General features: G+C 41.8%; 1 protein-coding gene and 1 long non-coding RNA gene across 12 annotated transcripts in view; one reads left to right on the plus strand and one right to left on the minus strand.

Moving 5' to 3' along the window:
- LOC146377175 (NACHT, LRR and PYD domains-containing protein 12-like) overlaps nucleotides 1-25,360 on the plus strand; it is a 75,942-nt gene that overhangs the window by 44,010 nt on the left and 6,572 nt on the right. For 7 of the 10 annotated variants that reach the window (XM_084943837.1, XM_084943836.1, XM_084943838.1 and 4 more), the window contains 3 exons: nucleotides 268-441; nucleotides 13,697-13,873; nucleotides 25,106-25,282. In XM_084943837.1, coding sequence (XP_084799963.1) covers nucleotides 268-441; nucleotides 13,697-13,873; nucleotides 25,106-25,282 — 528 coding nt within the window. The remainder of the gene's footprint in view (nucleotides 1-267; nucleotides 442-13,696; nucleotides 13,874-25,105; nucleotides 25,283-25,360) is intronic. The other 3 variants (XM_084943839.1, XM_084943841.1, XM_084943840.1) reach the window with 3 other exon arrangements.
- On the minus strand, nucleotides 17,577-18,988 carry LOC146377176 (uncharacterized). Of its 2 annotated transcripts, XR_014801648.1 has the most exons (3): nucleotides 18,631-18,940; nucleotides 18,470-18,533; nucleotides 17,577-18,167 (listed from the first exon to the last, which is right to left on the minus strand). It is a non-coding gene; the product is annotated as an uncharacterized LOC146377176 (long non-coding RNA). The 2 variants fall into 2 exon arrangements; XR_014801647.1 differs by having other exon boundaries at nucleotides 18,470-18,988.

Here is a 25,360-nt window from a genome sequence, read left to right on the forward strand (position 1 = left end):
CCATGTGGTTCCTGGAAGGAAAAACACGACTTTTTCCAGTCTTTGTCCTGTTTTTATGAGAAATGTACGACTTTAATGTGAAACATTCAGAGTTTTTTCTCTTGTTGTGTTTGTTTGAAGCTGCTTCCTGTTGGCTTCAGCTGTTTGGAGTTTCCATTTTCTAAACTTCTACATTCTGAACCTTCTTCAGCTCTGAACAGATGATGAAACACTGAATGATTTCAAGAACTTTGTCTAATAAACTTACATCTTTCATTCTTTATACAGATTGGAGAGATGTGATTTGTCAGAGATCAGCTGTAATTATCTGGAAGCAGTGCTGAAGCTCAACCCTTCGTATCCCAGAGAGCTGGACCTGAGCTCCAACAAGCTGCAGGATTCAGGAGTGAAGCAGCTATGTGTTCTTCTGGGGAAACCACAACATCGAATTGAAACTCTGAGGTCAGTCTCGCCACGTTTTAGTTGTGCTGACACTGTCGATCTGTGGAACTAAAACCTTTATACAGGAAGTCTGGTTCAGCTCTTTGTAGACCTTCTAATCTCTTATCTTACTCAGTAGATGATGCAGAGGTGTGAAGCCGATGTGGGTGAGGACACTCGCCCAGCTCTAACTACCTTGTCCTGATACAAACAAACCTGAGTAACCTTGCAGGTCAGATCTCATCAGTCACACCTTTTATGGCAGCTCTCCTCTAGATTGTAGTTCTTGTTAACCTGGGATGGTTTTAGAAGCCTGGACCACAGACTCCAAGGGAAGATATTACTGGGAAAGGCCAAAGCAACCTATTAGACCCATTAAACACTAACATAGATGAATACTCAGATTTAAACCTTTATTGTTTCACAAAGGGTTAAAAAGGGAACGTCCACAGTTTAGACTGCAGCAGATTTTATTAAAGCAGTTTGACAGGAGCAAAGCAGAAATACAAAGAATAAGTGTTTAAAATATTAATACATATAACATAATGATAAAAATAATGAAAAAGTTGTCCAGAGCAGCAGGATGTCTGAGGTCTGCAGAAACACAAAAACACAGCAGCTAAAAATAGTTGTTGAAAGAAAACGAGGTGGGAGCTGCTGATTCCTGAGCTTTGATACTGGATTAGCTTCAGTAGTTATTCCCATCACTGCTGTAGGAGTTACATTTAGTCACAGCTGATTGTCTTCTTTGACCAGTCAGAATGACTCCTGTTGTAAAAACAAGCAGACAAAGAACCAATGAGAGTGAAGAACAGGATAAAGAGCTCGTGTGATGGAGGCAAAGCAATAATCAGCAGACTGTAGCAGTTTATATCTGGATGAAAGTAAAAGGAGCTCAGCGGAGCTCAGTCCCATATCTTCGGTTAGAAAACACATCAGTGATTTACTGCTGCTCGAGATGATTCCAGCAGCTCTCATTACAGCAGCTGATGAGAGAAACAGCTGATGGCTCACAGCTCGTGCACTGTTGGATCTCCAGATGTTCACGTGGCTGAAGTCTGTGAAGAAACTGTGGTCCACGTAGTTCACATGGCCTCAGATTGGACCAAGCTCCCTGGATCACTGCAGCATCCTCAGCTGGTACATGGACGTCTCTGTTCCTCAGTCTTGGAGCCCCTGCAGGTCCGTCCACACCACCAGGGTCTTCTCACTCACCTTTCCTTTGTCCTCGTCCTTCATATCGGCCGTGCTGTGTCTTTGTTCCTGCCGTGTTGTTCCCACGATGCAGTGCTGATGTTCCCTCCTTGAATGCACAACAAGTACGGTGCTGGTCTTTCTCTGGTGGAGCAGAGACAGATTGAAGTCTTTCAGGCTTTAGTGCAGACTTCCCTGACAGAGGCTGCATGGTCTGCACAGGAGGCTTCTACACTGTGTAGAGGTGACTCCTGGACTTGAAGACAGGCTGCAGGTACATGTGTGATGAAGAGGACCTGCAGCAGTGTGATGGAGCTGCAGGTCTTAAGGAAGTCCTGCTGTCCTGTCCCACCCTCATCTGTACTTCCTCTGTCTTCTCTGGACTTGTCCTCCTTTTTCAGAAACAGCAATGCTTCATGCCGAGGGTGGACGGGAGCGTTGGCTCTGATTCTTTTACCGTCCACCACAAGGAGACACTGATGCTGACCTCCTGATTCATCTGCATGTGTTCTGCTTCACACTGCTCACCTCCACCAAAGACTTCACAAACATCTTCTTTCTTTGAGTCCAGTTTGTCCCACAAACACTTCCAAATCTCCTCCTCTGAGATTCTGCAGCTTCTTGCAGTGTGATTCGGCTGACTTCTGACAGACCACAGACTGGCACAGCATCCACATGTGTCTCCTTTCAAACACGCTCTTGATGTTTCCTCCCACATCATTCTGGCCATTCAGTCTCCTTTGTTCTTCAGCTCTGTAGCTCCAGCTGATGAAGCTTCAGTTTTCCATGTTGGTAACAGTAAACTACATCCTCTGCTGTCAGCTGGGTAACTAAACAGAGCTGCAGCACGTCTCTGCGGTGGTGCTACATCCAGCCTGCAGACGGCCATCTACATGTTGTAGTGGTTTACAGTCACCAGGGGGCGCTGTCCCAGCCATGCGGGCAGTGGGCTGCTCTGCTTGTGCTGTTGTTGGTGAAGCTGAAGTGAAAGCGAGAGTTAAAACACTGAACAGTGTCCACTGAGCTTCTCAAGCTATTCTCATGCTCAAAGAAGTTTAAAAGGAAGGACGACTCGTCCATCAGGCGTCCAGCTGTCCGTGACCGTGTCCACAGCAGAGTGTGACTGAGGCTTCATGCTAACACGCACACATGAAGCTAATACCACCACGAGCAGCTGCTCAGTGGATTTGGAGGAGAAATGTCTGCAGCTTCTCACAGGCAGTATGCAGAATGTGGATCTCCACAAAGACTGTGGAGAGCTCGTCCCACACTCTAAATCCACACTTGTCTGCACAAAACTTCTCACACGTTCCCGTCACAAGTGTCTTCTAAGTGAAGCTACCAGGTTCAGGTCCAGCTTGTTTATCTGGAGCTGCAGTAGATGATCCATCCTCACAAAGCAACACAGACAGCAGATATGCAAACATACAACACAACCAAAGGATTCTCTCTGCATGTCTGTGGCCGATGCTGCTGGAACGAAGCTGTTTGAAACCTTGTTGTTCTGCACTTTGGGACCAGAAGAGGAAACTGAAGCTCTGTGCAGAGGGTTCAATGGAAGCAGCCAAGCGCTGTAAGTGTCTGCTGTACAGGGATGCTGGTTCAGCTGTGGCTCAGTTTCACAGTGTGACTCAATAAAAGCAGCAGGAAATCGAAAGCTTGATGCTTTCATCAGTGTGGAAATAAGAAAGTTTCCTGTGACAGATGCTGGAGCTCTCTCAGCTTCACAGTTTCAGCTTCAAACTTCTTCCAACATGTTTCTAACACGGCCACATTCCACCTTAATGGAGCTGATATCTTGTGCATCAGCACATTTTCTAAAGGCAGCGATCACATCTTTAGTTTTGGATGTTTAACTGCAGATTGTTTGTGTTTATAGCACATTAATTACAACAGCAGCACTGACCACAGTGCTGTACAAGAATCCAAAATAACTATTAAAATAACTCATAACATTAATAGCACACATCAAATATCAAATAACTCTCATACTGTATTAAAAGCCAGTGAATACAAATGTGTTTTAAGAGCAGATTTACAGAGACTGACAGCAGGAGCTGGGGCTGTTCGATAGAACGATGTATATATGATGACCATATGAAAACGTCTATCGTTTCATATCACGCTCTTTGTTTCCTGGTTATGTGTTTGTGTGTTTTCCAGATAAACCTTTCAAAATAAATCTGAAGATCCTGTTGAGAGTTTTCAAAATAAACACAATACATTACTGCGGTCGCTCGTTTATCGAGTTGCGTTCTAAAAACAAGTCTCAGAATGAAGTAGCAGCTTTATGTTTTACAATTATTATAGAAGTTTTAAGGCAGTTAAACCCTCACTGCACACTTTATACACTTTTCTCAGACAGGCATGAACATTTTCACACTTTTCTCTCTTGTTTAAACAAAGTTCAAACCTTCATAGAAAAATAAGTTCATTATTAAAGAATGAAAGCAAAGTGTTTCTGAAATGTGTCAAATCAGCCTTTGCTGGCATTAAACGAGCTTGGTTCTGTGTGAGGAGCACTCGTCCATGGCCTGGGCTCCTTGCTGTCAGGTAAAGTTTCATAAAGCTTTTGAGTTTTTATGCAGATAATGTTGGTGTCCAGCACGATGTTCTTTTTCCTGCGGTCACTGAGCCAAAAAGCCAAAGCTGACTCCATCCTTACAATGTTCTTGTTGTGGACAGTTACAACCTTTTTGCCTCCTTGTTGAAACTATGATGGTTAGCATCTTCCTCTGCCTTTGGCTGCTACCACAGCTGCAAAACGTCTCGTCGTCATTGTTGTTTGTTGGGGACAAAACGTACAAACATACAGTGCAGCACTGCAGAGTCACACTGCTGTAAATTTGAACACATTCTGTACTGTACAGGAGACACGGCACGAGATTGGCTGACAATGGTCTACAGCCAATCAGGACGCAGAACACAACGCGCTGTAAAAAACAAAAGCATGCAAAATTGCACAAAAAAGATCAGCGAAACAGCGAGGACGCCAAAGGTGAACTGTGTTACAGCGAGGGACCAGCGTATATATGGTTGTTGGGACGACAAATGTCTTTGAGCTTGTGTCAGAAAACGAGCTGCAGCTTTCTGGACCAGCTGCAGTCTTGCCAGGCAGGTCCCACTAACTCCAACATATAAGGAGTTACAATAATCCAGCTGGGATGTCATGAAAACGTGGATCGCCCGTTCAAGGTTTTTAAAAGATATAAATGATCTCACCTTAGACAAAAGCCTCAGTTTGAAGAAAGACTGCTGTACAACTGAGCTCAGCTGTTTTTCAAAGGTCACATTGCCGTCAAATATAAGCCCCAAATGTAATAATGCGATTTAATAAAAGGCCTGAACCAGTCTAATAGAGCGCCCTTGATGCCGCCATGCTCCAATGGTGACATCAAGATGCTGTGGTCAACAGTGTCAAAGGCAGCGGTCAGATCCAAAAGCACAGCTGAGTCTCCTGATCAGTGGCTGATAAAAGATCATTAAGAACTTTTAAAAGTGCAGTTTCAGTGCTGTGACGAGCTTTAAAACCAGACTGAAACCTTTACAACAGATTGCAGCTGAACAAATATAATCTTTTACAAAATCTTCGACAGGAAGGGAAGCTTTGAAATAGACCTGAAGTTTGAGCGGACAGAGGATCCAGATCAGGTTTTTTAAAACAGGCTGTACAACACCTGAACTAAGACTGCTGTTGAAAATTGCTAAGATGTCGGAACCAACAATCTGTCATGGCTGTGTGCAGGCAGGCAGGGAGGAAGGACCCAAAATGCAAGACTCGGAGGCAGACGTAAACTCAAAGCACAAAGCTGAACGCACAGACATAAGGCACAGACCTACAAAATAAAACAGGAAGTACACGACAGACGGAGAGATCCAGACCAGACACAGAACTAAACATATGCAGACTCATGAGCAGACAAAATAACACCATGGACAGACAGAAGGAACACAGAGAACAGGGAGCATGGAATAAACACTGGGAGTCCAAATAACAAAACCTAAAAACAAGAACTCAGGAAGTACTGCCAGACTAGAAAGCTGAAATACTAGGACAGGAACCAAAACAGACAGTCATACTTCGTAATAAAATCAAAAGAAAAGGTACAAAACCAAAAGCACTGGGTCACCGACCCAGGACTGTGACACAACCTTTAAAATCTTTTTTAAACATGTGTTGGAACAACATCATTTGGACAAGATGATGTCTTTATACCATCACATCGTTTCTCCACCTGATCAAACCACACAGGCTCAAACTGATCAAAAACAATTGAGCAGGTGAATATTTTAGAAAGGTCACGTGAAGGCAGGCCGATCATAGATCGAAGCTGTTTTAAAAACTGCAGGAACCTTTCACAAGTTTCTGAGGAACTATTAATATGAGAAGCTGGAGAAATAATTGAACAAAGAAGCTGAGGATTGTTGGAGCATTTCTCAATAATATTAGAAACAGCTTTTGACTTCTCTGCATTGACAGTGTCCTGATACCTGTACAGACGGTCTCTCAGCATCAGAAACACACCTGCATCTTTTTCCCACTTACGTTCAGCCTTCCTGCTCTCTCGTCTGGCTGAACGAGCGGCCTCGTTTATCCACGGGTCCGATTGTAGTTTCATAGTTTTAAAAGGAGCAACCTCATCAAGGACAGTTTGGCATTTATCATAAAAATTAGATGTCATCTGCTCGGTACCATCGCCGAGGGGAGATCTTAAACTTCTTAAAAGCAATAGAAAATAGTTCTGTTGCAGATGGGTTAAATAGACGACAATGGGGTGTTGGAATAAGAGGAGTAAAATGGCAGTGAGATAAAAATATATCAAACACAACACTGAAAAAACAGCATCACATGTTTCCATGTTTAGGACCGGTACCCCTAAAGACAGCACAAGATCCAACATATGAGCCTGTTTCTGGGTTGGGCCCAACACAAACTGAGCACGACTGAAGGAGTCAAACTTAAAAAATCTCTGGCCAGAGGATTGGAGGGACAGCACGTGAATATTAAAATCTCTGACAATTAAAGTTTGATCACAGTTTGGCACGATAGCAGCTAAAAAGTCTTGAATACGGGCACGTCACTGCAACCCCCCTGGCTTCTGCTCCGCGGCTGCTGAGTGACCCCTCATCTGGGACTCTCCTCAGCTCTTTCTGGGATAGTGGCGCGGCTGCCCCTCTGTTGGTCTTCCTTGGTCTCTTGTGTTCTGAGGGCCTCTGGATGTCTGGAGTCTTGATGTCCTCCATACCTGCTTCATGCCCTGGTGGACGGGGCTGTGGCCCCCCCACACCCTCTAGCAGATCATTACATGAAGGAACCTTTTAAATACAAGCGCGTTCATGCTCACAGGTGTACACACGGGTGCTCACACACACAAACTACACCCTTTTTGGCTCCTACCTCAAAGCACACTGTGCGCTGTCAATCTTACGTGCTGCACAATAATGTTTAATATTTAGTATTTACTGTTATATTCCCATAGATCATCGTAATGTTGTTTATTATATTGCTCTTTTTTTTCTTCTGCTTGTTTTCTTTTTTCTTTCTCAACAGGTGATCCAGGTGATTGATATATGTATTTTTTGTCTGTTTGATTTGTTGGTTTTTGTTTTTTGCCCTTTATCCCCGTCCCTCTTTCCTGCTGTTTTTCTTTCCCTCTTTCTTTCTCCCCTTTCTTTTCCCCAGTCAAATCTGTCCCGTGTTCAGCAAATGAAAATAAAATAAACAATAAAAGCAAAGGTGAATCAAATAGACCAATACGGCAAGGCTGGGATGGTCCATTTGTTAAAGTAAATCCATCGGGCATCTTTCTTCGTCTTTAGACAATAATTGATGATGGCAAAAGAGCCAAACGGGACAGGCAAAAAAAAAGAAAAAAAAAAAGAGTTGTTTGCATGCGAGCTTCTTCCTAAAAACAGCCTCCACTCCACCACCACGTCCTGTCATCTCACAGTCAGAAGGTAAAAGTTCAGTAAAACAGCTGGACTCACCGGTTCTCTGCCAGGTTTCCAAGCATTAGATCCAGTTCCTGATTAGTGAAGAAGTCCTTAAGAAGAAAAGTTTTGTTTGCTAGTGATCAAGTATTAACAAGACTGATTCTTAGTGGTATCGGTGGCTCATCGGCCGATGTGGGTTCCCGACCTATCGGCCGTAGGTTCTGAGGGTTTACTCCACCTGAGCGTAGACGGGGAGGACGCTGGGCGGGTTTATTGTAGTACGCCCAACAACAGATGTCAGACAGGCGTAAGCCATATCCAGAGAGCGCCAGTAGTTGATGCGGTCGAATCCAGTCGGGTTAGGCTGAGGTGTTTTTCCAAGTCGTATACAGGTAGCTTTCATTCTCACCAATAAGCCACTGCATTTCCCACGGCGTCTACGGTGCCCTGTCAGTTGAGGTGGGGCCGAAGCACAACGGAGACAAGCTGGAACTCCTGACAGGAACGGTGCAGAGAAGCTTCCCTGATATCCACGATTCCAATAAACAGGTTTTAAATGAGAAGATCTTAAAGCCAGCAGTGTTTGGTGATCATATACAAGCAGAGAGTTTGCATTTTTGAAGACAAATAAAAACTAAAACTTAATTCCAAACAGAGTCGGACAGCAGGCCGTACACACTGCTGCCATCTTGACTCTCCGTTAAGAAAAGACTGTCATGTGACTGTCATAAAAGTCTGTATCCCAGAGCAGGTGTGGGACTTCCTGCAATGGAGTAACACGTGTCTCTGAAGGCTCCTGCTGAGTTTCAAAAATAGTTTTTTCTCAACCTACAAAGTCTTCATTTGTGCTACAGCTGAAGTTAACAGTCTTATACTTTATATTATAACTTTATTTGAGAAGAAATGGCATCCAACCCTTGAAAATACAAGCTCACAGGAGGAGCGGCGACTAGGCCCGGTGCGATCTCGGGCAAGAGTATCGATGATGGCCAAAGGGCAGCGTCCAGCTCTACGGCCGCTGAAGAGCAGACTCAACAGACGTGATGTGGATCCTACTGCTCTAAAATGGGAGCTTCTTCAATCCATTAAAGAGGACATTAGTACGCTGTTAAAAGAAGAACTCAGAAATGCATTGAAAGAAGATTTTGACAATATAAGGGCTGACGCCCAAGGACTGAGAAATGAGATCGCTAACAGCATGGCGGCGACGCACGTTGAAGTTGATGGAGTAAAGATTACAGTGAAAGAAGCTGAGGATGGGCTGTCAATGTGGAGCGATGAGGTGACCACCCTGCAGTCTACAGTAGAGAGTATGAAGGAGGAGCTGTCTGACCTGAAGGATAAATGTGATGAAGGCAGGAAGCGGAGAGCTAACATCCACATCATAGGGATCCCAGAGGGCCTGGACTCGAGCTCCTCCACGGCCGTATCTGTGCTACTACGTGAAGTGCTGGGTATGGATAAAGACGTTATTGTTGACCGCTCACACAGGAGCCCTATCCCGAGAAAGCCAGCTGGTATTCCGCACGCCGTCATAGCCGAGCGTCACTACTACCAGGATTGTGTGGAAATTCTATGCCGTGCGAGGGCCCAAGCCCCGCTTGAGTTTAACGGACAACCTATTGCAATATTAGGACTGGGCGATATGACCCAAAATTCATATCTCGATATTCTTTAGCTGGATGGCGATATACAATATATATATCGATATTTTTAAAGCCAGAAAGTAAGAACAAAAAGAGAGTTCTTAGTCAAAGCTGTGTCCCAAATCTCACACAGGCACATTTATTAACATACAGCATAGATGTACATGAAACAATTACTCAGAAATAAATTATCAGCATTTATTAAATAATAATGCTCCATAAATAAAAGAAAACAATGTTGTTTTTGTGCATAACAAAAAGCTCACAATTGTGCAGTCAAAATCTAAACTAACAGACGCTGAGCATAATAACAAGCAGCTGCTCTGTTCCCAGGTTCTACTGCGTGACTGACAGCCTGGAGTTTGAAATCCTCTTTGTAACCGTGTCTCTTACAGGTGCCATTTATGGTCCTTATACACACTCAATACAGTAATATTACTTTAAAGCAGAGTACGTACCACTCCGCGAGGCTCCTCGGTAGCTGTAATGCTCCAACAATCCATCAAGCGGTGCGACCTCGTAGCTTAGCAAAGTCGTACCAAAACATTTTTTGAAATGTTTCTGAGCGCCGTGTAGCACATAAAATTGGTTCGAGGTCAGTAAGCACAACCAGAATTCATCCATAAGGCGCACTGTCGATTTTTGAGAAAATTACAGGATTTTAAGTGCAACTTATAGTGCAGAAAATATAGTTTATGGTTTTCCTTTGATCTTAGCAAATATCTACGCCTCTAATTGGGACGATCACAGATTTTTCACTAAAGTCTTTACACGGCTCCCCAATATGTCATCACACAATATCATCTTTGAGGGAGACCTAAACTGCTCATTATCTGCTATGGACTACAGTTCACACAAAAGTACGCTTAGTCCAAAGTCACCATGTGTCATTCAGAGCTTTCTTGATAATTATGGGCTAGCTGATGTATGGAGTTTTCATAATCCTGCTTCACGTCAATACTCTTTTTTTTCTAATGTCCATAAAACATATATTTGTATAGAAAAACGTCTCCCTTTAGTTACAGAATGTGGTTATAAGACTCTGGTGATTTCTCCTCTTGTTTTTTCAATGTGTATTCCTGATGCCTGCTCCAACTATCAGCCATGGAGATTCAACTCAGTGTTGTTAGCAGATGAAGAGTTTGTCAGTTACAAAAGGTCTGAGAGGCCAAATAATTTCATTTTGTGCAAAATAGAATAAAATAGTGACCGAGCGCCTCTCTCAGTTAGCTGATGAAATTACTAAACTACATGCTGTGTACAGCCACTCTCCTGAGCCTGTATCATACAGGGAGTGCAGAATTATTAGGCAAATGAGTATTTTGTCCACATCATCCTCTCCATGCATGTTGTCTTACTCCAAGCTGTATAGGCTCGAAAGCCTACTACCAATTAAGCATATTAGGTGATGTGCATCTCTGTAATGAGAAGGGGTGTGGTCTAATGACATCAACACCCTATATCAGGTGTGCATAATTATTAGGCAACGTCCTTTCCTTTGGCAAAATGGGTCAAAAGAAGGACTTGACAGGCTCAGAAAAGTCAAAAATAGTGAGATATCTTGCAGAGGGATGCAGCAGTCTCAAAATTGCAAAGCTTCTGAAGCGTGATCATCGAACAATCAAGCGTTTCATTCAAAATAGTCAACAGGGTCGCAAGAAGCGTGTGGAAAAACCAAGGCGCAAAATAACTGCCCATGAACTGAGAAAAGTCAAGCGTGCAGCTGCCAAGATGCCACTTGCCACCAGTTTGGCCGTATTTCAGAGCTGCAACATCACTGGAGTGCCCAAAAGCACAAGGTGTGCAATACTCAGACACATGGCCAAGGTAAGAAAGGCTGAAAGACGACCACCACTGAACAAGACACACAAGCTGAAACGTCAAGACTGGGCCAAGAAATATCTCAAGACTGATTTTTCTAAGGTTTTATGGACTGATGAAATGAGAGTGAGTCTTGATGGGCCAGATGGATGGGCCCGTGGCTGGATTGGTAAAGGGCAGAGAGCTCCAGTCCGACTCAGACGCCAGCAAGGTGGAGGTGGAGTACTGGTTTGGGCTGGTATCATCAAAGATGAGCTTGTGGGGCCTTTTCGGGTTGAGGATGGAGTCAAGCTCAACTCCCAGTCCTACTGCCAGTTTCTGGAAGACACCTTCTTCAAGCAGTGGTACAGGAAGAAGTCTGCATCCTTCAAGAAAAACATGATTTTCATGCAGGACAATGCTCCATCACACGTGTCCAAGTACTCCACAGCGTGGCTGGCAAGAAAGGGTATAAAAGAAGAAAAACTAATGACATGGCCTCCTTGTTCACCTGATCTGAACCCCATTGAGAACCTGTGGTCCATCATCAAATGTGAGATTTACAAGGAGGGAAAACAGTACACCTCTCTGAACAGTGTCTGGCAGGCTGTGGTTGCTGTTGCACGCAATGTTGATGGTGAACAGATCAAAACACTGACAGAATCCATGGATGGCAGGCTTTTGAGTGTCCTTGCAAAGAAAGGTGGTTATATTGGTCGCTGATTTGTTTTTGTTTTGTTTTTGAATGTCAGAAATGTATATTTGTGAATGTGGAGATGTTATATTGGTTTCACTGGTAAAAATAAATGATTGAAATGGGTATATATTTGTTTTTTGTTAAGTTGCCTAATAATTATGCACAGTAATAGTCACCTGCACACACAGATATCCCCCTAAAATAGCTAAAACTAAAAACTACTTCCAAAAACATTCAGCTTTGATATTAATGAGCTTTTTGGGTTCATTGAGAACATGGTTGTTGTTCAATAATAACATTATTCCTCAAAAATACAACTTGCCTAATAATTCTGCACTCCCTGTATACACAGCGGTTACAATGAAAAACTGAATACAATCTCATATCTACAAAACAGGCTGAGTCAAAGTTGCAGCTACGCTTATGAACATGGAGAAAAAACAGGCAAGTTATCAGCTCACCAGCTACGACTAAGAACAGACAACCAACTATCCTTGAGATCTACAATGATTTCAATAAGTTTTTTGATATTCCCTCCTTGGGAGAAGATGCGATCGCTACTCTGGAGGAACCTGTCTCTAATTTTGAAATTGAAACGGCCATACGGAGCATGCAGTCTGGAAAATCAGTTTTCTGACCGACTGAATTCACTGTTAAAATCAACTTTTGAAGAATCCTTCCTCTCACAGTCGTTGCCTCCAACAATGCATCAAGCAGTGATGTGTTTAATTGTAAAACAGGAAAAAGACCATTTAGATTGTCGTTCATGTCGTTTAATATCTTTGTTCAACACAGACACCAAGATCCTGGCTCAAGTGTTGGCCGGTCGCTTACACAAGTACTTGTCCTCCATTATTTCACAGGACCAGACAGGCTTTATTAGGCACTCTTTTTTAACATTAAAGCTCTATTAAATATAATTTATACCCATGTTAAAGGTGATACATTGGAAACCGTAGTTTGGCTTGACGCAGAAAAGGTGTTGGATCGGGTGAGATGGGATTTTTTTTTTCATACGCTTAAAAAATGTGGCTTTAATTTTGTATCTTGGATAAAAGTATTGTATTGCTCCCCTCTAGCAGCTGTCCGGACTAACAATAATCTGTCCCCCAGGACAGGGATGCCCTCTGTCTCCTTTTTGCCGTTGAACCGCTAGCTGTTGCTCTGAGACAATGTGTTGGTGTTGAGGGAAAACATCGAGGGGGTATCGAACATGAAGTCTCTCTTTATTCCGACGACATGATTTTATTTATTTCCAACCCATCGAATAGCCTCCACAAACCTTTGGATAGACTTACAATAATAATAATAATACATTTTATTTATAGGCACCTTTAAGAGCCTCAAGGTCACCTTAATGCATACGTAAGGAATTTGGGACAATTTCTGGATATAAAGTCAATTTTGGGAAGAGCGAGGCAAAGTCTATCTGTACGACAACTGGGGAGTTTTGTGTATTTTAGCACCTATTAAACCCAGCTATAACAAGTTTAAGTACTCTGGCATCTGGGTGACACAAAACCACAAAGACTTGTATAAAACGATCTTCCTTTATTGTCGAAGCTTAAAGAGGATTTTGGAAAATGTGAGTTTTATATTTATGGTGGGGATGCAGAACAAGGGCCAAAGATGAATGTGATGCTGAATCAACAGAAGACTTGGACTCATTTGATTCCAGCTTTGGTATCATTGATTTCAATATGTCCATTTCTTTCACACTTCACCTTTAAAAGTGAAGCCTTGTGGTTCCTGGAAGGAAAAACACGACTCTTTCAAGTCTTTGTCCTGTTTTTATGAGAAATGTACGACTTTAATGTGAAACATTCAGAGTTTTTTCTCTTGTTGTGTTTGTTTGAAGCTGCTTCCTGTTGGCTTCAGCTGTTTGGAGTTTCCATTTTCTAAACTTCTACATTCTGAACCTTCTTCAGCTCTCAACAGATGATGAAACACTGAATGATTTCAAGCACTTTGTCTAATAAACTTACATCTTTCATTCTTTATACAGATTAAAGGACTGTGGTTTGTCAAAGATCAGCTGTGATTATCTGGCAGCAGCGCTGAAGTCCAACCCCTCCCATCTGAGAGAGCTGGACCTGAGTGACAACAACAAGCTGCAGGATCCAGGAGTGAAGCATCTGTGTGGTTTCCTGGAGAGTCCACGATGTAAACTTGAAACTCTGAGGTCAGTCAGCATGCTTTAGTTGTGCTGAGATGAATATGTTGCGAAAGTTGTGCTGACACTAAACTGCAGACATCAGGCTGATATTATACTGATCCACACTGAGGATCTTCGTGGTAAAGTCTGTTTTCTTCTTCTCTGGTTTAGTCCATTGACTGTAGCAGAACAATGTTCACATTTCAAACAGTTATACTCAACGTATGGCCCGCGGCCCACACGCGGCCTGCCTACCTTTCCTGATTCAGAGAGAGGGGACCCTGATTAACTGTGCAGCTTCTTCCTCACAGTTCTAAGTATCAGACACAACAATGAATAATCCACAGCTGACTCTCTTTAGCAGGTCAAAGGTCACGGCACACAGCAGACAGTCAGAAATATTCTAACTGATCATTTATCAGTTGTGACACTGTGAGATTTGATCAGAGGTGTGATCATCACAGCAGAGGCCTTTGTGTCAAAGTCACTGAGGATCAAACAGAAACACATGAAGCAGATTTTCCTCTTCTGGCTTTTTATAGCAGATAACCTTCAAAATATTCTGCAGTCGATCAAAAACTGAAGCAAACCATGAATCAACATGTGAACATGACCTGATGCTGCTGAAGTGAAGCAAAGTTACAGAGGTTTGATTACAGACACAGCTGAGAGTTTGTAATCTGTCATCATTTTAAAAAGTTTCCATGGAACAGCAGAAATGAGGCTTTCCTGTCAGAGGCCAATAGCACTGAACACAACAGCAGACTGGTGGCTAATAAACAGTGAATGATGCAGAAACAGATGTTTGAAGCTGTTCTTGGAGTACACTGAGAGAGAGAGAGAGACCTGTGCAGGCAGGAACAGCCAAAGTCAGAGAGAATTCATGAGCATATTTATCAAACGTGAAGCAGAGTTTGGATCTTCTTTTGCTGCTGGTTCACTCAGTTTTGGTTGGAGACAGATGAAACCTGCAGCTTCAGGATCTGTGAGCTGTCCACTTTCAGCCCCGACGGCGTGTCCGTGCCGTCGAGTGAACGATCCACGCTCTGTGTTTCCATCTTTGTGTGTTTAGCTGCTCTCATTTACTGTTTTAGCTGTTTGCTGCTTGTTGAAATAGTTTGTGAGCTTTAACCTGAGATTCTGGCAAAATACATTTATATTAAACATCGATTCAGGATTGAATGAATCAACATCGTTTTATTCAAATTAAAACCATTTAAATGGGAACATTAATTTTTTACACCCGCCTCTAATGCTGGGTAATGTCAGCTGGTCCATGTGCAGCTGGCTGTGAGGCTCAGGGAGCGTCTACAAAGTGCAACACTGAAAGAACATCATCCATAAATATTGAGTAATAACTGGACTCTCATACAGTGAGACTCAAATGCCTTTAAACATCAGCTTATTCTGCTTATCCAAGTCCAACACTGAGTTTGTAAAAACATGTTTGTCAATCATTTTGTTTGGTTTCTGAGGAAAATTATTCAATAACTTGCTGCTAATACACAACATTTCATCATATTTCCTCATAACCCTCTTTTGTCTGACCATTTGATCCCATTTGAATTTGCAATAAAGGATCCACAGAGTTTGGTGACAATAATGACAGTAGATGTTTGTGTGAAAGTGCTGGAAGCAAATGAGTGTGTGATGTTCTTTCAGTGTTGCACTTTGTAGACGCTCCCTGAGCACTGGTCTCACAGCCAGCTGCACATAGAGACCAGTGTTGTTAGTCCAGGTCAGAAGATGACTTGTTGGAATGAAAATGAGCTTGTAGTTTGTCTGTTTTAATAATGTGACTGGAAAAAGGTGTTGGATTAAACAATTAAAGTTTGATCACAGTTTGGCACGATAGCAGCTAAAAAGTCTTGAATAAAATCCTTGTGATGTTTTGGAGGTCTGTATACAGCTGCACCGAGTGTCGGCTGGGACGCCCCAAACAACAAACATCAAAAGTTCAAAACTTGAATAAGACTCAGTTAAGAGTTGTTTGCATGCGAGCTTCTTCCTAAAAACAGCCTCCACTCCACCACCACGTCCTGTCATCTCACAGTCAGAAGGTAAAAGTTCAGTAAAACAGCTGGACTCACCGGCTCTCTGCCAGGTTTCCAAGCATTAGATCCAGTTCCTGATTAGTGAAGAAGTCCTTAAGAAGAAAAGTTTTGTTTGCTAGCGATCAAGTATTAACAAGACTGATTCTTAGTGGTATCGGTGGCTCATCGGCCGATGTGGGTGCCCGACCTATCGGCCGTAGGTTCTGAGGGTTTACTCCACCTGAGCGTAGACGGGGAGAACGCTGGGCGGGGTTATTGTATTACACTCAACAACAGGTGTCAGACAGGTGTAAGCCATATCCAGAGAGCGCCAGTAGTTGATGCGGTCAAATCCAGTCGGGTTAGGCTGAGGTGTTTTTCCAAGTCGTGTCCAGGTAGCCTTCATTCTCACCAATAAGCCACTGCATTTCCCACGGCGTCTGCGACACCCTGTCAGTTGAGGTGGCGCTGAAGCACAACGGAGACAAGCTGGAACTCCTGACAGGAACGGTGCAGAGAAGCTTCCCTGATATCCACGATTGCAATAAACAGGTTTTAAATGAGAAGATCTTAAAGCCAGCAGTGTTTGGTGATCATATACAAGCAGAGAGTTTGCATTTTTGAAGACAAAAACTAAAACACTAGAAAGTGCATTTTCTGAAGAAACTGTAGTGTGAATGCTGAAATCTGAATGTATGAGCTTAAATAAGGAATAATTGCTGAATCTTAAGTTAAAAATTTTGAATGAAATAAAAAAAAACAATTTTTAACCTGAAACAAAAAGTGCTGAACTGCTAAAAGCTGATGTTCACACAGAAGAATTTGGAAAATAGCTGAAAATGTTTTAAACCTAAATTAGAAAAAGATGAGTAATGATAAAATAAAATTTAGTCAGAAAACATCTCAATGAATATTAAAAGGGCATATTCTTTGAATCACTGAATGACTAAAAAGTGATCCCTCCACTTGGATCCACACAGTTTAAAAAGTTTACATCTCTGAGCTTTCAAAGACACAGTGTTGGAAAGAGAACAACGATGGTGACGTTTTGAGGGTAAAATCATACCTGTAGAGCAAACACTGTGGACACAGCAGCAGTTTAAAGAGAAGATTTCAAGATTAATTTTTTCGCTCCTCTCACTCTAGCAGTTCAGCTGTCTCACTCTAGCGCCAACATTCCGTCCCATACACACCCATTATAAACTCTGAAACTGCTGAAAAAAAGGATGAAACTTAAACTGGAACTGAAGAAAAAGTATAATAGATATTGAAAATACAAATACAAGTTGAATAGTTCAATGTCTTGGCTTCGTTTTAAAGTTTGAATGGTGGCTCTACGTCAACGTGTGTGGAAGTAGTTAGAGTTGAAAGAGGAGTAAGTTTAATGAGAATTTGAAGGGTCTCCCATTGAAATACATTATAAATTTTTGTTAAATAAAGTTGAATAATTTTAAAAGTATAAATGTTAAAAATGAGAAAAGTAGAAGCAGTTATGTCCAAAAGAAGAGGAATCAAATGGTGTTTGAATGGTTTTTCTAAGTTGACCGGTTGAATGGTTTTTCTAAGCTTTTCAAGCATTCACAGTAACTAGTTGTAACACAGTAAGGGGAATTGTTGAAAAGAATATATCAACGGGCCAATAGGCTCGACTATAGGAGCACAGGGGTGTGTTTAAATGAGACACAGAGACAAGAATGTAACTCAAAAGAACCAGCCAACTTTAGTGAAATAAACCATAAGGTTGACAAGCACAGGTTAAAGACACTTTACAATGGTAGAAAGGAAACTTACAAAAATTAAAAGAAAAGTAAAACAAACTACTAAAGCAATGACTTGGCCAAGTGTTACTTTTGGTTTTCAATGTTTGGGTTTCAATGCTCGGGTGCACCCTAGTAACCTGACTCCTTAACTCTTATAGAAACAGATTACACAAATCCAATGTACATTCAAATGAAAATCTCACACTCTTTTCACATGTGGAGAATGTTCTACACAACAGCTCATTATTTAAAGTCCCAAATAAAAATTGTCCAAGGGGTAAAGTCCAAAAAATTCCCAGGGTGTGAAAGAAATTAGGGGTGAGAGAATGTCAGTCATTGGTCTTATGTATAACCAGCTGTGCGTGAAAGTGTGAGTGATACAGTCCTACCACACCGCAAGGTGCAACAGATCATCAAGTGGAAAAGAAGCGAATCTCAGTCTCTCTAAGTCCAGGTGGGAAGGCTCGCCATCTATTTCACCGGAGGAATCCACCTCAGGAACAATTCAGCATACAAAAAAAACCTGACCTGTCAACAGACAGGGTCAGAAGAGCAATTCAAATATTAATTATGCTGTTCTAGCTATAATTCACAACTTAGGATTTTGTTGAAATCACACTCAACATCAATTTGCAATAAAAATACTCACATTTGCAAAAATAAAACATTTCTCTTACACAAACTATGCATTAAACCAAGTAAAGTCAGTGCATATGCATATATGTCGCATATGCGACAATTATTAATCAAACAATTGAGATTAATTCAGTTTCTCAACGATAAAATGTGAAACAGACGTGAACTAACTGAGACATACAACATGTGCTCACCGATCTCAGTGCATCACGGCCGAAGACAATGGCATGGTGTCTCTCGGTCGGAAAATGCGGGGCTCTAAATAACGTAACAGGACATGTTGTTTCTCTCTTTAATAACCGTAATACGACGTGAAGGAAAATAAACATAAGTTGCGCTTCAAGTGTTACCTTACTTCTGGAAGCAGATTGAGATGAACTTTCAGGCAGTTGATAGCACCCAGAGCTAACAAAGGCTAACAGTTTAGCTCCACGCGGTACTTTCTAAAGTCACCAGAAAACTGCAGCATTTGCCTGTTTACTCACTGTGGCTACTTTTAACATGAAAGGTAGCTAATAACCAGTGAACTTATGTGCAGCACAGTTGGTTGCAACTTGTATCTAATACTTTTTCCAGCTCAAAAGCTTCAGTCTCTCTTTTCTCCTGCCAGCACGCGACTACCTCCACACATAGCAGCGAACACAGAGCACGTGGGCGGGACATACAGCGGCAGGCTGCTCTCCCATTGGTCAAAACATACTGGGACCTGTGCATTTCGATTGGTTGGGCAGGCTGTCCATCTCTCCTCATATCAGTCCTTAAAGTAGTACCCTCATTGTATGTGGGTTACATAGTACAAACAGAGTCGGACAGCAGCCCAAACACACTGCTGCCATCTTGACTCTCTGTTAAGAAAAGACTGTCATGTGACTGTCATAAAAGTCTGTGCCCCAGAGCAGGTGTTGGACTTCCTGCAATGGAGTAACACGTGTCTCTGAAGGCTCCTGCTGAGTTTCAAAAATAGTTTTTTCTGAACCTACAAAGTCTTCATTTGTGCTACAGCTGAAGTTAACAGCGTCCACGTTATGATAAAGAGTTTGGAGACACTTGTTGCTAAGACACTGAAAATTATTTGATAAGCATATTTTGGTTCATTTTGTTTTATGGTAATATAAACGTCTCTGGAAAGGGTCTATATTTTGTTAGGACGTGCATCTATCTGTAGGATATGTTATTTCACGTGGCCGGCGGGAGCCTGAGGGTTTGACTTCTAATAAACTAAACAAGGACAGGCCGCATATGTGGATCTGTCTACAGGGGGGGTTACAGGGACCAGGTCCTTTCTGATGTAGCTTCTATTTTGTTTGGGGGTTGGGTCTCAGTCAGATTTAAAAAAATAAAAATAAAAAAATTATGTATTCATTTTTTTATTTATTGTTTTGAGAAAATTACAGGATTTTAAGTGCGACTTATAGTGCAGAAAATATAGTTTATGGTTTTCCTTTGATCTTAGCAAATATCTACGCCTCTAATTGGGACGATCACAGATTTTTCACTAAAGTCTTTACACGGCTCCCCAATATGTCATCACACAATATCATCTTTGAGGGAGACCTAAACTGCTCATTATCTGCTATGGACCACAGTTCACACAAAAGTACACTTAGTCCAAAGTCACCATGTGTCATTCAGAGCTTTCTTGATAATTATGGGCTAGCTGATGTATGGAGATTTCATAATCCTGCTTCACGTCAATACTCTTTTTTTTCTAATGTCCATAAAACATATATTTGTATAGAAAAACGTCTCCCTTTAGTTACAGAATGTGATTATAAGACTCTGGTGATTTCTCCTCTTGTTTTTTCAGTGTGTATTCCTGATGCCTGCTTCAACTGTCAGCCATGGAGATTCAACTCAGTGTTGTTAGCAGATGAAGAGTTTGTCAGTTACAAAAGGTCTGAGAGGCCAAATAATTTCATTTTGTGCAAAACAGAATAAAATAGTGACCGAGCGCCTCTCTCAGTTAGCTGATGAAATTACTAAACTACATGCTGTGTACAGCCACTCTCCTGAGCCTGTATTATATACACAGCGGTTACAATGACAAACTGAATACAATCTCACAAAACAGGCTGAGTATCTGATTTCAAAGTTGCGCAGCTATGCTTATGAACTCAATCTAATTCTGAAATTGAAACAGCCATAAGGAGCATGCAGTCTGGAAAATCTGCTACCCCGACGGGTATCCATCTGATTTCTTCATAAAGTTTTCTGACCAACTGAATTCACTGTTAAAATCAACTTTTGAAGAATCCTTCCTCTCACAGTCGTTGCCTCCAACAATGCATCAAGCAGTGATGTGTTTAATTGTAAAACAGGAAAAAGACCATTTAGATTGTCGTTCATGTCGTTTAATATCTTTGTTCATCACAGACACCAAGATCCTGGCTCAAGTGTTGGCCCGTCGCTTACACAAGTATTTGTCCTCCATTATTTCACAGGACCAGACGGGCTTTATTAGGCACTCTTTTTTAACATTAGAGCTCTATTAAATATAATTTATACCCATGTTAAAGGTGATACATTGGAAACTGTAATTTGGCTTGACGCAGAAAAGGTGTTGGATCGGGTGAGATGGGATTTTTTTTATACGCTTAAAAAATGTGGCTTTAATTTTGTATCTTGGATAAAAGTATTGTATTGCTCCCCTCTAACAGCCGTCCGGACTAACAATAATCTGTCCCCCAGGACAGGGATGCCCTCTGTCTCCTTTTTGCCATTGAACCGCTAGCTGTTGCTCTGAGACAATGTGTTGGTGTTGAGGGAAAACATCGAGGGGGTATCGAACATGAAGTCTCTCTTTATTCCGACGACATGATTTTATTTATTTCCAACCCATCGAATAGCCTCCACAAACCTTTGGATAGACTTACAATAATAATAATAATACATTTTATTTATAGGCACCTTTAAGAGCCTCAAGGTCACCTTAATGCATACGTAAGGAATTTGGGACAATTTCTGGATATAAAGTCAATTTGGGAAGAGCGAGGCAAAGTCTATCTGTACGACAACTGGGGAGTTTTTGTCTATTTTAGCCCCTTTTAAACCCAGCTATAACAAGTTTAAGTACTCTGGCATCTGGGTGACACAAAACCACAAAGACTTGTATAAAACGATCTTCCTTTATTGTCGAAGCTTAAAGAGGATTTTGGAAAATGTGAGTTTTGGCTCTTTTGCTGGGTGGTAGAATAAATATCAAGATGAGTATATTTCCTAAATTTTAGTATTTTTTTTTTTTCAATGTCTTCCAATGTTTTTAACAAAGTCTTTTTTAACAATCTGAACAGTCACATTTCTTCCTTTATTTGGAACAAAAAGCCACCCAGGCTGAAACAGAGTTTATTACACAGACCGGGGAGCGCAGGAGGCAAATCTTTGTTGTATTACTGGGCATCAAATATAAGGGCTTTATTATACTGGGTAAAAGATCATGATCATTTATTTTCATGGGTAACACTGGAACAGCTGTCAGTGAATCGATGCTCCCTGTTTTGGTTACTGGCTGGGCCGTGGTTGCATTGGTTTGGATGGGTTGGGGGGGCTGTTTACTGATCCTGCTGTAATAGTTGTCAAATATAATTTTTTGTTCAACAAAAAAAAGAAAAACCCCTCATGTGATCTTATAGGTTATGTGTCTTTTTTTTTTTTTTGCCTGTCCCGTTTGGCTCTTTTGCCATCAGAATTATTGTCTAAAGGCGAAGAAAGATGCCCAACGGATTTACTTTACCAAATGGACCATCCCAGCCTTGCCGTAATGGTCTATTTGATTCACCTTTTATTGTTTATTGTATTTTATTTTATTTACGGGACAGACTTGACTGGGGAAAAGAAAGGGGAGAAAGAAAGAGGGAAAGAAAAACAGCGGGGAAGAGGGACGGGGATAAAGGGCAAAAAACAAAAACCAACAAAATAAGCAGACAAAAATACATATATCAATCACCTGGATCACCTGTTGAGAAAGAAAAAAGAGAAAACAAGCAGAAGAAAAAAAAAAGAGCAACATAATAAACAACATCACGATGATATATGGGAATATAACAGTAAATACTAAATATTAAACATTATTGTGCAGCACGTAAGATCGACAGCGCACAGTGTGCTTTGAGGTAGGAGCCAAAAAGGGTGTAGTTTGTGTGTGTGATCACCCGTGTGTACACCTGTGAGCATGGACGCGCTTGTTTTTAAAAGGTTCCTTCATGTAATGATCTGCTAGAGGGTGTGGGGAGCCACAGCCCCGTCCACCAGGGCATGAAGCAGGTATGGAGGAGATCAAGACTCCAGACATCCAGAGGCCCTCAGAACACAAGAGACCAAGGAAGACCAACAGAGGGGCAGCCGCACCACTATCCCAGAAAGAGCTGAGGAGAGTCCCAGATGAGGGGTCACTCAGCAGCCGCGGAGCAGAAGCCAGGGAGGGTTGCAGTGACGTTCTCGTGAGCTCCGCCGGCAGCCAGCTGTGCCAGAGTGACTGAGCCCCAGGCCCAGAGGCTGAGGGCACCCCACCCCCGAAGGGGCCCGAGCGAGCCCCAGGCTCCAGGCCCGACAAGCAGCCACCAAGGAGTGAGCCGGTGGGTACCTGGACGCCCATCCCCGGACACAAAGAACCACCAACGCACCGATGTCTGCGGGCGTCTGCCATTGGCAGGGGGAGTGGTGGGGGGAGATAGGCCTCCATACCATGGAGGGCCACATAGGTGATGTGTCTAACAGTTTGATAGGATCCAAAGGTGACTGCCATTGGAAAGAGTTATTTTTTAAACACAGGCTTGAAAAAGTCTTCAAATATTTTGTTTTCAATTATTTATTATTATTATCTTTATCTACATGTAAATTAAAAAATAAAAGTCTGTGCTGGTGGTGTCCAATCAAACATGTCTCTGTGAAAGCTTCAATCCAACAGGCTCCAAAATCCTTCTGCTCATTTCCTCGCCGGGTTCTTGATGTATGGGCTCAAAATGTGGTCATAAATATTTTGTACTTGTAAATCAGTTTTGTACTTGTAAATCAGGATTTGTATGTGTAAAAAGAATTTGTGTGTGTGTAAAAAAGATTTGTATATGTAAAAAAGATTTGTGTGTGTAAAAAAGATTTGTGCGTGAGTAGAAAAGATTTGTGTGTGTGTAAAAAAGATTTGTATGTGTAAAAAAGATTTGTGTGTGTGTAAAAAAGATTTGTATGTGTAAAAAAAAATTTGTGTGTGCGTAAAAAAGATTTGTATGTGTAAAAAAGATTTGTGCGTGCGTAAAAAAGATTTGTGCGTGCGTAAAAAAGATTTGTGCGTGCGTAAAAAAGATTTGTGTGTGGACTTAGTCAAAAAAAACCCTGCAAGTTACAAGTACGAATTTTGACCCTAGTTTTCTTCCTTTCATCTGATTGGTTAATGTCATGTCAATCACAAATGTAACAATCCAATCAGAGAACAGATGGGTTTGGCTGTCGGAGGGGCGCTTTTTTTGAACTGCAGGTCTTTGAAGGGAATAAATGCCCTTTTACATGCCAACCCAGCGTTTTCCTTCATCACCAGGAAGGAAAACAGTCTGTGGTCGTCCGAGTTTGGTGATTTTTGTGTCACAGGACTACGTGTTTAATACGGGACTTCCACAGCCTTTTCAACAGCGCTGCGGACCGCAGGGGGGGGGCAGTGTTTTGGAAATGAGTCTTCATTACAAAGCTTTCTTCGTTATGAATTAGCATACATGTTTTTATTGAACATTTGAAGAACTAGCAAAAAAACCCAGAAACTCTTGTAGAGGACATAAAGTCAGAGATAAAAACGACAAGGAGCAGGTGCATCTAGTAAAGGTAGAGCTGCTGCAAAAACCCACAGAGCCCAGCAGCCAGCGCAACAAATTCTGGATCCTTTGCTTTTAGTTAGCAATTAGCATTAGCAGCACATCCTGCGTCTGATGTGAAAGGACTTTTATGCTGTGCACTGTGACTCACAGCAATGGTCCCGGGTCAGCCCTGGTGTTGTGTTAAACTAATCCTAAAGTAATAATGGTATTTCTAACACTGACATACCACAACTTTATCCTTTCAACAGCTGCTGAAAGTAAGGGGACCTAACTGCTATCGGATATTTATATAGAGATTACCCTTCAAGGACCTGCAGTTCAAAAAAGCGCCCCTCCGACAGCCAAACCCATCTGTTCTCTGATTGGATTGTTTAATTTGTGATTGACATGACATTGACCAATCAGCTTAAAGGAAGAAAAATAGGGTCAAAATTCGTACTTGTAACTTGCAGGGTTACAAGTACTACACACACAAATCTTTTTTACACACGCACAAATCTTCTTTACACATACAAATCTTTTTTACGCACGCACAAATCTTTTTTGCACGCACAAATTTTTTTTACACATACAAATCTTTTTTACGCACACACAAATTTTTTTTACACATACAAGTACAAAACCGATTTACAAGTACAAAATATTTATGACCACATTTTGAGCCCATATTGATGCTCCTGTACCATCTCTCTGTCATCCTCCTCGCTCCCTCTTTGCACTCACAGTCTTTGTGCATCATTAACACTCACATGTGGAAAACCAAAGTTTTACTGGGCAGAAGATGATCATCAGTGACGCTGTCTTTAAAATACTCTTGTTAGAAATGTACGACTTTAATGTGAAACATTCAGAGTTTTTTCTCTTGTTGTGTTTGTTTGAAGCTGCTTCCTGTTGGCTTCAGCTGTTTGGAGTTTTCATTTTCTAAACTTCTACATTCTGAACCTTCTTCAGCTCTCAACAGATGATGAAACACTGAATGATTTCAAGCTCACACTTTGTCTAATAAACTTACATCTTTCATTCTTTATACAGATTGAAGCGCTGTGGTCTGTCAGAGATCAGCTGTAATTATCTGGCAGCAGCACTGAAGTCCAACCCCTCCCATCTGAGAGAGCTGGACCTGAGTAACAACAAGGAGCTGCAGGATCCAGGAGTGAAGCATCTGTGTGGTTTCCTGAAGAGTCCAGGATGTAAACTTGAAACTCTGAGGTCAGTCAGCATGTTTTAGTTGTGCTGAGATGAATATGATGTGAAAGTTGTGCTGACACTAAACTGCAGACATCAGGC

Source organism: Perissodus microlepis, chromosome 11, assembly GCF_051167445.1.
Source record: "Perissodus microlepis isolate ML-2025 ecotype Zambia chromosome 11, ASM5116744v1, whole genome shotgun sequence".
NCBI classification, from domain to species: Eukaryota; Metazoa; Chordata; class Actinopteri; order Cichliformes; family Cichlidae; genus Perissodus; species Perissodus microlepis.